The sequence below is a fragment of the Gossypium raimondii genome, chromosome 7, assembly GCF_025698545.1.
Source record: "Gossypium raimondii isolate GPD5lz chromosome 7, ASM2569854v1, whole genome shotgun sequence".
NCBI classification, from domain to species: Eukaryota; Viridiplantae; Streptophyta; class Magnoliopsida; order Malvales; family Malvaceae; genus Gossypium; species Gossypium raimondii.
The window spans coordinates 3,586,164-3,603,706 of record NC_068571.1 but is presented as its reverse complement, the minus strand read 5'-3'; the positions used below and the strand labels follow the sequence as shown (position 1 = coordinate 3,603,706).

General features: G+C 30.9%; 3 protein-coding genes across 3 annotated transcripts; 1 reads left to right on the top strand and 2 right to left on the bottom strand.

Annotated features, from left to right (window-relative positions):
- Positions 1–759: 759 nt before the first annotated feature.
- Positions 760–2,853, bottom strand: LOC105781134 (GABA transporter 1). Its single transcript, XM_012605703.2, has 7 exons — positions 2,547–2,853; positions 2,282–2,404; positions 2,109–2,203; positions 1,845–2,031; positions 1,621–1,751; positions 1,336–1,551; positions 760–1,245 (listed from the first exon to the last, which is right to left on the bottom strand). The coding sequence occupies exons 1-7, from the start codon at positions 2,713–2,715 to the stop codon at positions 859–861; spliced, it is 1,308 nt and encodes a 435-aa protein (XP_012461157.1). The 5' UTR covers positions 2,716–2,853; the 3' UTR covers positions 760–858.
- Positions 2,854–11,859: 9,006 nt separating this feature from the next.
- Positions 11,860–14,407, top strand: LOC105782956 (probable WRKY transcription factor 21). Its single transcript, XM_012608078.2, has 4 exons — positions 11,860–12,330; positions 12,538–13,295; positions 13,424–13,549; positions 13,939–14,407. Exons 2-4 carry the CDS (start codon positions 12,568–12,570, stop codon positions 14,078–14,080), a joined length of 996 nt encoding a protein of 331 aa, XP_012463532.1. The 5' UTR covers positions 11,860–12,330; positions 12,538–12,567; the 3' UTR covers positions 14,081–14,407.
- A 1,353-nt stretch (positions 14,408–15,760) lies between these two features.
- On the bottom strand, positions 15,761–17,537 carry LOC105782957 (40S ribosomal protein S15-4). The gene is made up of 4 exons (XM_012608079.2): positions 17,377–17,537; positions 17,075–17,223; positions 16,900–16,957; positions 15,761–16,214 (listed from the first exon to the last, which is right to left on the bottom strand). The coding sequence occupies exons 1-4, from the start codon at positions 17,377–17,379 to the stop codon at positions 15,966–15,968; spliced, it is 459 nt and encodes a 152-aa protein (XP_012463533.1). The 5' UTR covers positions 17,380–17,537; the 3' UTR covers positions 15,761–15,965.
- Positions 17,538–17,543: the final 6 nt, after the last annotated feature.

Sequence of the window (17,543 nt, the reverse complement as noted above, 5' to 3'; positions counted from 1 at the left end):
CCTCAACATTACATTTTGCACCACCAAAGGCAATTGTAAGAAAAAAAAAAACATTGTTTGGCAACACCTGAACATCTTATAGCATCAGTAGCCATGTTTGTTGTGTATATGTTGAATCTCCACTTGCCAATCTCTTGTCATCCAGTTACGAACCTCCAATGCCAATCTTGATGAGCCCACCACTTTAACTCCAAGTATTACATCTTTCTCCCAAGCCGCTTTCAGCCTTTAAGACTGTGCTAATGTCTATGTTATGGCCATACCCAAATACCCAATCACCTTGGTTAAGTATCAATTTTTTTTAAACTGCTAATAAAATAAAAGATATATCATCAATATATGAAATACATACCCTTTTAATAAAACGGTTCTTTTTCTCTTAAAATATATATATATACACGACCTGTAATGCACAAATTGTTATATACTATATATGTGGATGGACGTAGATGATGCAATACTATTGCAAGGAACATCACCAAACAATACAAAAATATAACACAATTAATCAATGTATATATATTTATATATGGACTTTATCAACATTAATCTTTAAACTGAATAAATTTTTCAATTTTGATTCTATGATGATGCCTAAATTCTTTTAAAAAATATTTTTATTAGATAATATGGTACAATATTAAAGTATTACCTTATCACGAGAGCAAAATTAGAAAACTTGTTAAGTTTCAGGACTGATGTGAGAAAAGTTATCAAATTTCAAAACTAAAATGAAAAAAAAAAAAAGATTGATAAAGATTAAATATTAAAGCAACTAGATTCCCAATATTTATATAAATTTATCAAAAGCCATCTATGTGTATCCCATGATCTTTTAATATTAAAACAGAAGAACTTTTACATGTCATGAAAGAACTTATAAGTCTTGACGTCTTCAACAACGAATCTGATTGCACCAATGCAACCCACCACAGCAACAATCGAAAACCAGGCGGCTATTCCAACATTCAGAATCCGCATGGAGATGCCAACTGCTCTGTTTTTGGGCATTTTCCCAGCTTTCAGGAATGCTAAAACAGGGAAGATGAAATCCAGGGGAGTGAATCCAATGGCGCCACAAATGGACACAAAATCTACAAAAAATGGCATTGCTGAAGCAACCAGTGTAATAACAACAATGTAGATGGAGGTGAAGATTGGTCGGATAAGACCATTTTTCAACATGGATGTTCTGTTGGATGCCAATCTTTCCTCAAAATATGCATAAGTCGGCCTGCAATAAATCTAAAACAGAGGAATTGTTTTAACACTTTGGGGTTTACTGCATTTTTGTTTTTTGTTTTTTTGAGAAACTTGTTCTTGAAAGGCGGCTACCTGGTAGCATCCTGATATTTGAATCACAGCAAAGATATTGGCCATTATAATTGTCCATTTTGGAACAGTCAATGAAGCCACGATGTAAGGCTGGACTTGTGATCCGAATGCCCAGTATCCAGTGAAAGCTAGTTGCCAGTAAGTTAGAACAATAACACTATATGCTGCTGATACACCTTTGTACATGTTTTTCACTGAAGGTTCCCTCACTGTATTCTGGGAGTTAAAAAATAATAAACTATCAATTGTTAAGCACAGAATGAATCAAATTTTTTTATCTTAAACCTGTATTTCAGGAAGCATTGCATCTCCAAATGAAAAGGCAATTGCACCAAGAGCATTGAATGCTGCAAATCTCTTAGCAGATGAGCTTCCCTGCAAACTATAACTAATTGACTCCCTGTCAATCTTTTTACCTACAAAGTTGTCCAAAGTTAGCACTTGGTTGTAGAGGTGATATGAAGATCATATCTAAGAACAAAATTAAGAAGGGATATCCCCAAGTTTACCATTATAGATTGTGACACCGATGGTTGTGCAGGCAAAGCCGATTGTGCTTAAAGTGCATAACCCATTGACCCATCTTAAAGAATGGATGTCAGGGAGCTGAGATAGGAAAAGTTCAAAAGCCCCAAAGAAAATAATAAAATGTTGCAACGTGAGTGTGCCATGCTTGTGATAGTGCTTGTAAACTGCCTGCAAATGATAGAGCACTAACTTATTGCCTTAATTGATATGATTCCTTGAAGGAAATGAGGGCCAGATTGACTGACCTTGAGGCTGCTTCCAGCAGCGATTTGAATGGCGATGTTATTTCCTATTGAAGCCACCTGCTGAAAAAATGCAATAGACCAGTAACCCCAGAATCCTTCAAGAACCAGAAAGATGAAAATGGTCAAGCATATAGCATAACAGTGATTTGGAAGAATAATACAAAGGAACTGACCAAAGATGCTGTCTGCAAGAAGCCGGTAAGTGACATGCTTCTTCCCATTCCATCTCCACAAGGAGGCAATAAGCAAACTAGAATACCACGTGGCTAGTGTTGCAGTCACCAAGCTGCTTACACCTTGAAATCAATCGGGCAGCAAGCTTTGTTATTCTTTTGAAGGGAAAAAAATTATGAAGCTATAGCTGTTTTTGGGTGGATCTTATACAAATCAGTGGTTAGTTGAAGACAAGGAATAAGGGGAGAAGATGATAGCAGTTACCAAGAGGCCAACCGAGGGAAGCGAGGGCAAAAGGAAGAGGAGCATAAGCGGCAGGGGTAGCAATGGTGGTGGCAACATGAAAAGCTGCGTGTTTCCATGTCCCTTTCCCGGCAGCTTCATCTTCACTTCCTACATCGAATTCTTGGTCCTCTTCATGTTTCTGAGACATGGATGGAAGTTGTGTGAACTTGTATCAGGTTATTTCCTTCAGCTGCAACTGAGTTGGAAAATTCTGTAGCTACTTCTTTTTCCTTTTCTTCTTTTCGGATTCGGACATGATTCGTTTGACTTTATAGCTAATGTTTTTATTTTTGTCAACAGAGTAGGTAGTCATTCATTCATCAAGTGGATTGAGTAGTTTGTTTTGATTTTTATTTACCTTACGAGTGTATGGATGAAAAGTTCCATTGGTGATTCTTGCATAAAATTTCCTTATATTGGGCTAATTCCACTTTTCATGACTCGAGTTATTCACCCAAACCCGAATCTTTTTCTAAAATTCAAGAAGCTTTGAATAAAAATATTAGCTCTCAAAGATAAAATTAGGTAAAAAAATTGGAACTATTTAAAATATGGGGCCGAAATTAAGCTTGAACATTCAAGACTTGAGCCTGACCCGTTTTTAAGTTTATGATATTTTATATATGTTATTTGTTTATATATTATATAATTTATAATACATAAAATTTAAATCTATAATATTATATAATACTAACATAATGTAAACATTAAAATTTGTAAGATAACCATATATATTTAATAAATAAAAATATATAAAATTATTAAATATTAAATTAAAATAATATAAATATAAATATATTTTAATTTTTAAAGGAAATAATATTGACGGACCTAAAATAACTCGCATTAGCTATTTAGAAATACAAGCGGACTTGGGTAAAATTTTTAGTCCATATTTCGAGTTGGACCAAACAAATATAAAATATATTAATACTATGTCTATATCCAGCCTGACCCATTAATACCTTTATGCAGAATATCAAATAGTTGTCGTTTGATATTTAAGTTAATCTTTTAATTTTATTTCTTACTTGATATTTTAAAATTCTTTTAAGGCTTGATAATTTAATTTTTTTTAAGTAAGGTTGTAATTCATTAAATATTAGTTCAGTTACCAAATTTCCTCTAAAATTATAAAACATATTTTTAAAAAGAGAGTAATTTAGTAGGCATTTTTTTAATAATTAAAAATTGTTACAATGATCAGATATTAAAAAATGCATAAAATTATTAAATATTCAAATAAAATAAAATAAAATATTTTAAAAAATAATATGGGCAGGTTTGGGAAAAATTTTAAATCCAGATTTCGGGCCAGGCCGAACTTGAACAAACATAAAGTATGTTAATATCATATTTAGACCTGACCCAAATCCGGCCTAACCCGACCCATGAACACCTCAATTTATGACTATACATTAATGTTTTGGTGAGGGAGTGAAAGAAAAAAAAAGAGTTTAGCATTGATTTTTTTAGAAAATAATAAACACTTGTAAGGTAATAATAAATGTAATTAATTTTGGTAAAATAAAAATTGCATGAGTACTTTTCAAAAAAAAATAATGACTAAAAGTAGATGGATGGTTTTTATTTTTTATTTTTAAATTTATGTTACTTATTTAACTTTATTATTTTTATAAATTTGAATTTATTTATATTCTACTTAATAAAAATATATCCAATTAATTGGTGACATTAAACTCTGAATTTTAAGTTATTATAATTATATATACTAATTTTTGTGTTTAATAGTAAAGTTAAGAATAAAATAGAAAAATAATAATAAGATAAAGCAACACCTTTTTTTCTTGTTTCAATAATATTTTTTATTTAAAAAAGAAAAGGTAGAGGTGCTCATGGGTTGGGTCGGGCGGTGTTCGGATTTATGTAAGATATTTAGATAATTTTTCCAAGCTCGAGTCTAACTCAAAAAATGGGCTTACTCTTTACCCAAGTTTGGCCCGATTTAAGAAAAATAAACTTAGATCCAACCCGGCCGTCCATATTTGATTTTCTAGATTAATTTTTATTTAAAATTGATTTTTTAAATATAATACACTGAAAAAATATTAAAATAAAAGTTTTCTAACACATTAAAAAGTATTTATATTAAACAAATATTATCATAAATATAATAAATATTTTATTATATTAAAAAACACAAATAAATATGATTGTAAAAACTTTTTTTTTTTTTTACTTTTCACGGTTTAACCAAATAAAGATTGTAAAAATTTTATTGATTAAGTTTTAATTTGATTGGTATAGGCATTGTTGTTAATGCATAAGGATATGAGTTCGAGTATGTTAAAAGTGTATTATTGTTTATAGGGAAGAAGAAGAGGTTGCAGCAAAGAAGGAAATGCGCAGAAAAAATGTGTTTTATTATCAGAGTAATGGCAATGGCAGCTCTGCTAAACTACCACTTTATACAGACTCAACAGCGACTGCTGTCGGATTATTTAATACATCCCAACAAAAGCTTGGAATCCCAAAAGGTGAATGTTGAGTATCTCTTAGGCAAATAAGGCTTTACTCTTTATTTTATTATTTTAATATCAATATAAATTTTTTTATTCAATACTAATATAAAATTAAATTTTATTGTTTTTTTATATATTTATTTGAATTTGCAGAATTAGGATAAATTTGTAAATTTTGAGGGTTAATTTTTAAAATTATGCCTAAATCGATATAATATGTAAAAGTTGATGGCTAAATTTGTTATTATACCAATTTTTAACTGTCACTTCCGTTTATTTTTGTGATTTTAATGATAGTGACTAAAATGATCAAACTATATAATGTGGGTGCTTAAATTACAAACTTTCTATTTTGGATGCTTAAAATGAATTTTTTAATAATTAGATGACTAAAAAATTTATTTTAATTATAACTATTTTATTATCAACCTAAAGTTATAGCAATATTGGATATGTACATGATACATAGGTTTTCATTTTTTCAATAAAAATTATTAATATAAAATAATTATATTTATTTTTCAATAATGTTTTCTGTCATAATTATTATTACTTAATTAGATTTTAGATTAATATTATATTATACTTAATTAATATTACAATTACATACAAAATAAAATTAAGATTTGACACTTTAAAGTTTTTCTCATTTGAGTATTTGAATTTTTTAGTTAAAAGTGATATTTAAATCATCAATTTCGTTTAATTTGATCACAAAATATGATATCAGTTAATAAGAATGTTACACACGATATACTTTTATTGGATGTGGTACATTTTTTAGGTAAAATGAAACAAAATCAATAATTTAGGCTTTTTTTTTACAAAAAGCTTTAAATACTTAAATGAAAAAGATAAAGATTATAGAAAACATACGAAGTACCTACATGATTTTTACCATATAATAATTTTTATCACAATTTATAAATTTAAGGTCTAAAATGATAACATTGAAATTTATTAGATTAGAATTGTCTCATGTTACGCGCCGGGTTGATTATTTGTTTGTGTTAAATTATAGAGTAAAAATTTAAAAATTAAAACAAAGTTTTCAGAACTGAATTGATGGTCAAACTGTTTAAGCTATTGGTTTGTACGGTTGAAATAAAGAAATCATTAAAAACCATCAAATTTAAAAATAAAAACCAGTTCAACCGGTTTCTTAATTTGGTTCAATCGATCTGTACTAGCTCGCAGATCAACTAGTCTGATGCGTCTCTCTGGATTAATACTCCGAATAGTTCCTAGTAAAATTGGTAAGTTCGATTCAAACGACCATGACTCTAAATAGGGATGGTAAAACCTGAACCCTTGATGGATTCTAAATCGATCCGCTCCTAATAGAGCAAATTTTTTCTTTTGAAAAGTGGATGCAGCTCGAGATGGATTTTTTCTTTTGGATAGTGAGTATACAACGATTATGGTAATTGTTTGCCCCACCCGACTCATTCCAATATATGAATTACTATTTATATTGTTCAATTTTAATTGTAAACTCATTTGTTTTATCACTTATTCTCTATATCAAACTTTTTCGTTATCATCAAATTTAAATATATATTTTATCATTATAATATTAAAAAAATCATATAATTTAATTTTGTATCATTTATATCACGAATAAAAAATTTAATTACCGCTACAAACAAATTTTACCAGTTTTATTTACATATTTAAGTCATTGATAATTACAATAGTGGCGTATTTAAGGGGTTAGCAGAGCCTTCACTTAAAATAGAAAATTATCCATTTAAGCTATTTAAAATTTTAAATTAATAAAAATAAAATATTTTACCCTCCTAAAATGATAAAATTTAATTTAACATTTTAAAATTATAAAATATAAATAATTAAACATTAAAATTTAATTTTAACTCCTAAAATAAATTTTCTAACTTCGCCTCTCAATTACAAGTGTTTCAATGATAAGAAACAATAATTATTTCACTAATACTCAAAATGCTGACTCCAAATAATTCATTCTTTAAACTATAAAATATATATGAACACATGCACTACATGTAATTACTTGCACGAAGATGACTGATGAAGGTTAAATTATGCTATTAGATCATGTAATTTGTTTAAATTTTGTACTATTTGTATTTTAATTTGATCGATTTTAACTTTTATATTTTTGAATTTTGAAATTTTAGTCTTATCTAATGGTAGCGATTAATTTTGTTTGGTTAGATTATGTCATTAATCCTATTATGCGTAAAGTTATAGATTTAGTCGACGCTCATTAATTGGATCATTCTTATTGACTACATTTTTCAATTTCAAATTTTAAGCTTAATACAAACGGTAGTCGTTAAATCTATTAACAATTTTTGTGAGTAATATGTGAAAATAATAAGCAAACATAGTCATTACACGTCGATAATATGTTTGACACGCCAAATTTTAAAAATAACAAAACTTAACTTAATGAATTTTAATAGTTATCATTTGGTTAAGACTAAAATTTTTAAATTCTAAAAGTACGATGTTGAAAATAACTAGATTAAAGTACATGTACTAAATCCACAACTTACACAAAGTACAAGGTCTAATAGCAGAATTTGACAAAATAAAATTAGTAAAAGAAAAAAAACCAGTAAAATCAAAGTTAAGTTAAAAAGAAAATATACTTTCTAAATTAAGAAGTGTTTATAAGCATTTTAAATCTTTTCTATATTCTTTATACAATGTTTTAAGCAAGTTGGAATCTAAGTTCGTTGTTGCTGTTTATTTTAGATAGAATTAATTTACTATTTGGGTTCTGATTTTTTTTTTTCTCGAAAATGTGGGAATAATTGTTAAATTCATGAACTAACTTGGAAAAAAAATTAAATTCTTAGTACGAGAATACCTGCCTATCCAGATCCCAATAGCTTGAACAGAAAAAGGTTTAAACCCCAATTCAGGAAAGTTGTTAACTGATTTAACCCTTTTAAATATAGTAATACATTATTTTTGTTAAATACATTATTAGTCACTAAATTATGTGTAAATTTTCGTTTTGATCACTTAACTAAAGAAAGTTACAATTAAATCACTAAAGTTTTGAAATTATTTTTTAGGTCACTCAACTATTAAGTGACACTTTTTAATTTGTATAATAATAATTTTAATCCCTTTCTTTTATTTTTTGTCAAATTTACCTTGATTTTATATAAAATTATAAAAAACTCAAATTATTTAAGAAATAGAAAATTCTATATAAAAGTTCTAGAAAAATAAAGTCTAAAATGTATGAGAAATAATAAAAAATATCATTTAATAGAATTCCTAACAAATTAAAAACAGAAGAAGACCCAAAACAAAAATTAAATCACTACATGCCTACTTAGTATTTCTCGAAATAAAATTAGCAATATTTTCAAGTTAAATTCTATGCCCTTGAAGAATGTCGAATTGATATTATAAAGACTTGTGAAATCGACTTTGATTCTATTTCTTTAGCCAAAATACCGTAAAATTTTCTTTTTCAAACTTAATTCAGATTTTCAATTTATTTAAATTATCTTTCAAAACCTAAATTGTAAAAAAAATAAAAATTTGTATTATTCTAAATTCTTTTATTTTCTTATAACAAAAATCATACCAAGAAACAGAAGACGTTAAATATAAATAAATTTGCTTAATGTTTTTTTTTGTATGCCTTTTAAAAATGGGCATTGGATATCTCTGTATAGATAATATGGAAAGAAATTTTGGAGGGTTTAAAAATAATCCTCATTTTTTCTCACTTTATCTATTTTTAAAAATTTTATCTACTTTTATTTTTATTTGGGTAAACTGTCAAAATAGTCACTTTTGTTTATTTCATGTTACATTTTAGTCACTCATGTTTGAAATGTTACGTTTTAGTCACGTTATCGTGTTGTAACATTTTAGTCACTGAGCGTTAATTGCCGTTAACGGTGTAACTGTAAGTTGACATGGCACGTTAAATCATCATTTCAAACAAAAAAATTAGGTTAAATTATACAATTGGTCCTTATATTTTTTTTCTTTTTGAGCAAGTTAATCTTTTTCTTTTACGTTAAAAGAGATGAAGAAAGGAAGCAAATAGAGGGAGAAGTAAAAGAGAATGAAAAATATAGAAAAAAAAAGAAGGAAAGTTAAAAGAACATAAAAGAAAAAATTAAATTGCTCAAAACAAAAAAATATGAGGACCAGTTGTATAATTTAACATAAAATTTTTACTTAAAATGATGATTTAAAGTGTCACGTCAGCTTACCACTGTTAACGACAATTAATGGCTCAGTGACTAAAATGTTACAACACGTTAATGTAAGTAACGAAAACATAACATTTCAAACATAAATGACTAAAATATAACATGAGGGAAACAAAAGTGACTTTTTAGGTAGTTTACGCTTTTTATTTTAGATTCTAGTATTTTTAAAAAGATTTTCAATTTTTTATCATTTTATATATAATCGTCAAATTGACAAAAATTATAAAAAAAATAAAGACTAAGATTATTATTATACCAACTAAAAAAATGTCACTTAACAGTCATGTGACCAAATAAAACAATTTCGAAAATTTTAGTGACCAAATTGTAACTTTTTTCAGTTAAATGACCAAAACTAAAACTTACCCGTAGTTTAATGACTAACTATGAATTTACCCTTTTATATATTTATTATTTTATTAATGAAGCCTTGGAAGGTGTATATCATTCAAGGGCAGCGGGACCTACTTGTCCCACGCTCAGTGTCCCCCAGGCCCAAGTTAGCGTTCCGACATAAGCATCTCGGCGGTCAAAGGCACCGCTTATCATGAGGTACGTGGTAAGATTTTAAGGGCGAAAATGGGTACACGTGGGGAAATATGATTGGTTGGACCCAACAACGGCTTAATCGGATTCTGCCCTCGTGTACCGGGCCTGGGCCCCACTTTTGACAAGAAAGGGCAAAAGTTAAAACGCTTGAAAAAAAGCATAAAGTTTACTACGCATTTCAGGTTTTTTTACCCTTTCTTACTCTTTTTTTTTAGTATTAAATATTAATAAATATATTTCATAATTTTTAAATAATTTAATAATACATTAAATGTAACAAAGGGTGGTAAAAATATAATGCCATTTATATTAAAAAAATAGATAAATTAATATTTATACATTAGATCAATGAGTAAACAATTTTTTTTGTTAAAAATTTTATTAATTTTTACTTTTAAAAAGCTGCAGTGGCTGACAGAATAACCAGATAGTAAAATGTGGTGCGCTACATGTACCTTATGTTGACGTACAAAAATTAATTTTTAATAGTAGAAATAGATGAAATTTTTAACTGAATGATAAATTTACTTTTTGATCTAATGTATAGAGACTAATTTGTCCATTTTGATAAAAAAATCAAAATATAATCCTATTAGATTAAAATCCTCAATTATGAACACATATGTATAATGTATAATGCTTTTATAAAGTGTGATATAATATTAAGTGACCAATTATGTTATAAGTGTCATAGGTATTAAAGTATCATGGAAATAACGTGTAGATACCATAAGTTGTATTTATAATTTGATGCGGGGCCAAATTATAAATACTGAAAACTAATTTAATAACCAGTTATTTAAAAAGGGTAGTGGTCCCCTAAAAAAGTATATATCTCTTATTTCTTTTCTATCCCCATCAGAGAGAGTTATAATAAGAGAAAAACTGTTTTCTTGGAGCAATCTCCAATAATAGATTTAGGTACGCTTCCGCATATAAATTTCTTTTTAATGATCTCACATGATAGATTATAATTTGTTAAGTTTTATACCATAACAAATTCAACTTTTAATACTTTTACCACCAAAGAATACAAATTGGACCTAGGTTGACCTAAATTTGAGTTAAAAGTTAGAAGTAGGAGTGAGCAAAATCCGATTCAATTCAAAAAAACTCGATAAAAAATTAAACAGTTTGAGTTATTTGAGTTAATCAAGTTATTCAGATAAACTCAAATAAAAAATTAAGTTTTTCGGTTTAACTCGAATATGAATTACATAATTTGAGTTATCTGAAAATTCGAATAAGAAAAAACAAAACTACGTCGTTTTGATAAATGTTTACTTTTTTTAAAAGTTAAAAGTCAAAACCATTAAGTTAAAAGACAAAACTACATCGTTTTGATAAATTTTTACTCATTAAATTAAAATACAAAACCATTATATTGTTTCTTGTCCTTCGTCTACTAGTTAAATAATCGGTCAATATAAACACAACATTGAGTATAAATAGTAGGGTTTGTTAACTCGACTTGAAATTTTGACTCGATTAGGAAAAAATTCAAATTGAGTTCGGTTGCTAAAATATGATTCGTCAACTCGATTAACTTAAAATTTTTTTATTTGGTTCAATTCGACTCGATCCGACCGAATACTCACCCTTACTTTTGAATTTAATAATAGGGTAGGTGGATTCTATATGTAATGATTAAGCTATCAGTATGTAAGTGAATTCCAAAACAGTCACAGTGGACGATGAATACGCTATGCATCATTTGTGTTTTGTTTTTCAACATGAAAAATGCTAAAAAAAGAAGTAATTCATATTTAGCATTCTTCAACTATACAATGAGAAAATGCATTAACATTTGTAGAAATTTTAAAGAATGGGTTTCTAAAAATGATGGAATTGAATTAGGTTAATAATAATAGACTAAATCTATGACACAAGAAATGACAAATTTCATCGTCCATGGTTGGGACAAGAAGAATGACAACAAAGTAAATAGTAAGAAGTAAAAAAGAGAAAAAGAAAAAGAGCAGAGGATTGAAAAGTATGTATCAATGTCCCCTCCAACTCTTGACCAGTTCCTCAACAACTCTGCAATTTACAGTAGTACAAGACAAAGTATAAGGAAACCTCAAAGCATGTGTGGTTTCTGGAACAGACTGATAATTAAAAACAACTGGAGCTGAAATGGTGTTAAGCAGAAATGGCAGAAGGAAAAGAATGAACCCAAACCAAGGTGTTTTGTTTGGGTCCCACCTTCAAAATCTGTGACAAAGACGGCAGTTTCATTGCTTCTTCTTCCCCCTTTTTCTTATTTGTTTATTTATTTAAATCTCTCTTCCTCTTGATTTTTTGTTTTTGTTTTTTTAATATAATAATAATAATATAGTAGACAAGATGGGAGCTTTGTTTGTATTACGGCCGTTTGTGAGTTTCTCTCCTCTCAAAGCCAAAAACAAAGTCTTCTCTTTCACACCTTTCAATCTCAGAAAATAGAAAAAGTAAAACGTGGGGAGAAGAACTTAGGGTTTTGACAACACCAAGTCCAACAAGGTCTGTTTTTTTTTTCTTTCTTTTTTTTGGGGCACTTTTTCCCTTTATTTTTCTCTTAATGAGAGAGTTGTTTCTGCTTTGATCCTTGTTGAGTCTCTGGGTGATCTGGAAGTTGAATTTTCGCTGATTGGTCTTTCTTTTCTTTTATCTTTTTGGTTTAAAGATCTAATGTTTTAGTGAACTTTGTTGATTTTTTTTTTGGTTTAGCTAATCTGGGTTTGCAGAATTGGTGGTAATATGGAGGAGGTTGAGGAAGCTAACAAGGCAGCAGTAGAGAGTTGCCATAGAGTATTGAGTCTTTTGTCTCAGCCTCAAGATCAAGTTCACTACAGGAATTTAATGGCTGAAACAGGGGAGGCTGTTTTTAAGTTCAAAAGAGTAGTTTCTCTTTTAAACTCTAGTTTGGGACATGCAAGAGTGAGGAAACTGAGGAAATTACAAACCCCTTTTCCTCAAAGCATCTTTTTGGATTATCAACGCCATAACCCAACAGATTATCCATCCAAGGATTTGCAGCTCGGTTACCATCAAGAACTTAGTTCACATGCTAAGAGCTCTCTCTATTTGGGAACCCCATGTTTGGAACTGAGCTCGAATGGTAAAAACCCTCTTCCACTCGCCCAACAGCCACCTCCTCCTGCCCACTATCATTTCCTCCACCAACGAGGGCTACAGCTCCAACAGCATCAAGCTGAAATGTTGTCTAGGAAGAGTAATTGTGGGATTAACTTCAACTTTGATAGCTCTAGCTGCACACCTACCATGTCATCAACTAGGTCTTTCATTTCTTCTCTGAGTATAGATGGTAGTGTAGCTAACATGGATAGTGGGAATGCCTTCCATTTAATCGGCGCACCTCGATCCTCGGATCAGGGTTCCCAACACAAAAAGAAGTGTTCTGGTAAGGGAGAAGATGGGAGTGTCAAATGTGGAAGTAGTGGGAAATGCCACTGCTCAAAAAAGAGGTTGGATTCTTTTCTTTTTCCACAATTTCACATCTTTATAGAATTATGCTTTCCCTTTTATGGAGAGTGAAGGGATGTGATCTAGATTGTTGAGTTTTTACCTTAAATTGGTTGCATTGTATTGACAGGAAACAGAGAGTAAAGAGATCAATCAAGGTTCCTGCTATCAGTACCAAGCTTGCTGATATTCCTCCTGATGATTATTCATGGAGGAAATATGGGCAGAAGCCAATCAAGGGTTCTCCTCACCCCAGGTAATCATTATCATCTTATCAGACTGCTATCTCATTTATATGAATTTTGGTGTTGCCCTGCTCGGTGTTGCTTGTATGCATGGATGAACTTTTAGATTGAAAATGACTAGTAATGGAAAGTCATTTAACTCCATGGTCGTAGTGTCTGCGATATATGATTATCAGATTATCTTTTCCATTAGGGGATTTGAAATATAGTGTTTTATGCTTTTGATTCTCATCTGATTTTGACTCTCACCAGGACTAAGATGAATGGAGGGATGCATTTAAGTCGTCAGTTTTATAATGTTTAAGCATTTATAGGACCGAGCTGTAAAATTTTGTATGCCGTTGGTGGAGTCTGTCGTATAATATCGACTTAGGTGGTCTTTTGTTTATAAATTGTGTAGGGGATATTATAAATGTAGCAGTATGAGAGGTTGCCCTGCGAGGAAACATGTGGAGAGGTGCTTGGAAGAGCCGTCGATGCTTATTGTTACGTATGAAGGTGAGCACAACCACCCAAAGTTACCGTCACAAGCAACGACATAATCTCAGTGGAAACATTGCTAAAGAATTCTTCAAGTCTTTCAATGTTCAATCTGGTCATGTACATATTTTGCATGGTTCAAGCATGGGATAAATAGGAGCAGTTTCTTTCTTCTTTTCTCCCTTCTTTTTGAGGGGCTTTGGAAGGTTGGCTTTCCAAGCCTTTTCTAAAAATTCGGCAGCCGACATTAAAAGCCTAGTGCTGGACCGAAACGAGATTGTGGAATTGAGGTTTAAATTGTAAAGAACTGTTTCATCTTCCATGGCAATGAAAAGCTTGAAAGGGGTTGAACTTTTTGAATTAAATGAAATGCCATTAGTGCTGCCCAAGATGCTGTAATTGGTATACATTTTAATTTTTTATGAACAAAAGGGGTTGTGGGGCTGCCTTTCTTTTGTGTGCAACATGGCATGAGATGGAAGTTTGGCTGCTGCTTGCATGTCTACGCGTGAATACGTTTGGAACCAAACCAAAATTGTCGAAAATTTGTCCTAGCTACCACGTCTTGGTCATAATTTTTCAAGTTTCTTTTCACTTTTTGGGTTATATGTGTCATCTCCTGTGAACTTTAAAGGCCAACAAAAGATTTGCAGTTTTGTACATACAGCTGGAAACTTCTGAATAATGACATAACTAGGGTATACCTACCAAACTGATTGCGTTCAAAGATTTGTCTGAGTTAACAATCTCCTATTATATAACATGTTACTATTGGAAGTGAAACTCTAGTGAGCCTTGCAACAAGGCATGTGAACTGCGTAGACTAAACTAACACGGGCAACATGGTTCGACAAGACATTGCAACTGTATTCCCTCTTCCATTAGCAAAAGCCTGACCTTTTTCCTAACTTGTTTGAATGGATTAGCTGGGGCATTATGGTAGAAACTTCGGTGCTGTAGTCCTAGAGAGACTTTTTATGGACAAAACCGTGAGCTAAACCAGACAATACGCTAGTCAAAGTAATGATGATAATGAGATCAAAATTTGGAGGTTGAATTTTGGTTAAAAAGCTGGTGCTTCAAACAACTATTAATGCAACAAGTACAACCTTAGATGATAAGAAAGAAGAGTTGAAAAAGTAAAATGAATTGAGACGAGCCAACAATTTGTTAGTTGTAGACTAGATGATGTCCAATCAGAAGATACGAGTCACATCTGTGAAACCATAAAACCCATCATATGACACAAGGAATGCATTACGAGGATTGGTTTCAGGACAGGGCAAGTAGGCTGGCTTTCCTTGTCTTATGTGGGTAAGAAATACAAAAGATTTGACTCAGCAATTTAACATTTGTTCAAACAGCAATGAGTTTGTGATTGTTAGGGCTACCTGAAAATTCCAATTTTTTTATAATAAAAATAAAATCGTGGATAGAAAGGTTAGTATTCATAGTTACACTACATAATTAAAGATATAAAAACTGGGGGCTTCTGTTCTTTCAAGTGAAACCCTACACAAGGGATAAGTTTTTACCTTAAAATTTAGGAAAATGTAATGAATCTGATTATGATTGAATATAGGTTGGGTTTGCTTATCCAATAATAATATAACAGAATATAAGGTGGGTTTTTTACTTAACATGTCAGTTATGTGGAGAATGGGAATAAACAAGATCGGTCAGCTGAGAACTGGGCCAAAAAACTTGAGCCTAATTGTTTCATCAAAGCCAGGCCAGATCCATTGATCAAAATTCAATAACAAAAACCTTAATTTTTTTAGTAATAGTTCAGAATAGGGGGAAATAGGAAAGAAATGCAAAGCTTGACAGAGTCCTTTTCTAAATTGAATACTCAAAAGAGAAGCATCAACACTAGACACATTGATCAAAATTCAATAACAAAACATTCCAACAAGACCAAGAATAAAGACACATGCATAATCTTTTTCATTTGAGTGGAATAAACCTGGATGAATGGGTGGCACCAATACCCGGTCTTCCGTGCTTTACCGGCTTGTAGGAGATTGAGAATTCAGCCAAATAGTGGCTAATCATTTCTGGCTTGATTTCCACTTGATTGAAGGTCTTTCCATTGTAAACACCGATAATACTACCAATCATTTCAGGAACTATAATCATGTTGCGGAGGTGTGTCCTAACTGGCTCGGGTTTCTCACCAGGTGGAGCCTCACGTTTCTATTTCAAAACACCAGCAAAACATTCTCAGTTTATGGTGCTATCTATAGTTACTTTATAGTCATCATTAACATGGAATAAAATGGTTCAGGGGAAATTTATTATAAATCAACAAATCAGTTAAATATCATAAGAATAATCACGCTATCTACTTCACTGGCAATATTTGCAACAGCCACAAATCTCACGTAACAGAGAGATTCCCTAGATGAAACTACACAATAGCTAAAGAATGGCAAAGGAGAAAGGAAGATAATCATGAAATGATCAAGCTATTACAGCCATGAAATCATAAGATTCCCACAATGTTGCTTGTGACACAGATAACTTTATTATGTACACAAATCAAGAGAACCAACATAGAGTAAAAAAAACAACTGTATTGTAAAAAATATATGGTAAACGTCGTCAAATGAAGAGGAGCAATATAAACAAAGTGAAGTTCAGAAAATTCTAAGAACAATATACTACTGGCTATCGAATCTAGGAGATGATCATCAATACCATTTATCTATATCTAGTTAATCACATTAAAGTACCATACACAACCAACTACAACAATATATTACAGAAATTGATTAGGAGAGTAATCCAAAACCCTATGCATTAAAAAACAAGAAAAGAAAAAATTAAAGTATTAATTAGGTCCTCACATAGTCGAAAAAGAACGAAATAGAATACTTACAGCCTTGCGTAGTTTTTTTATAAGAGCCATTGGCTTCCTCTTTAAACCTCTCTGAAACCTAAAAATGTAGAAACGAAACTATCTAATTTTCGAAATTAAAAAAAGGCATAAAAACAATCTTGAAGAATTAAAAAGTAAAAAAGAAGATCGAGTAGGGAAAATAGCGAGAGCTAACCTTCGGCGTGCACGGGCGGGAAAGAGCTTGACGAGTTCATCAGTGGACATATCCAAGAGAGCATCGAGATCGACACCTCTGAAACTGAACTTCTTGAACGTTCTCTTCTTCGGTACACCTGGTGCAGCGACATCGGCATCCACGTCCGCCTAAACGAAAATGAACCAGAAAAAAAAACCTTAGAAAAAGCACCATTGTTAAGAAAATATTTGGACCCCGAGAAACTTGAAGAGAAGGATCTAGAAAACGAAGCAACATTGAAAGACAAGAGAGATGAGTGAAGTTAGCAACGATGGCGAGACCATGGCTAGGAGATGAAGTAAACAGCACCAAGAGCTCGAAGCCGCGGGAGAGTAAGCAAGAGAGTGCGTTTTCTAGGGTTAAGATATTGCGGGGTGAGAATTTATACGGTAACCGAAATGGAAACGGGCATTTTATTCTACCGACCCGGATTGTACACCAATTGACT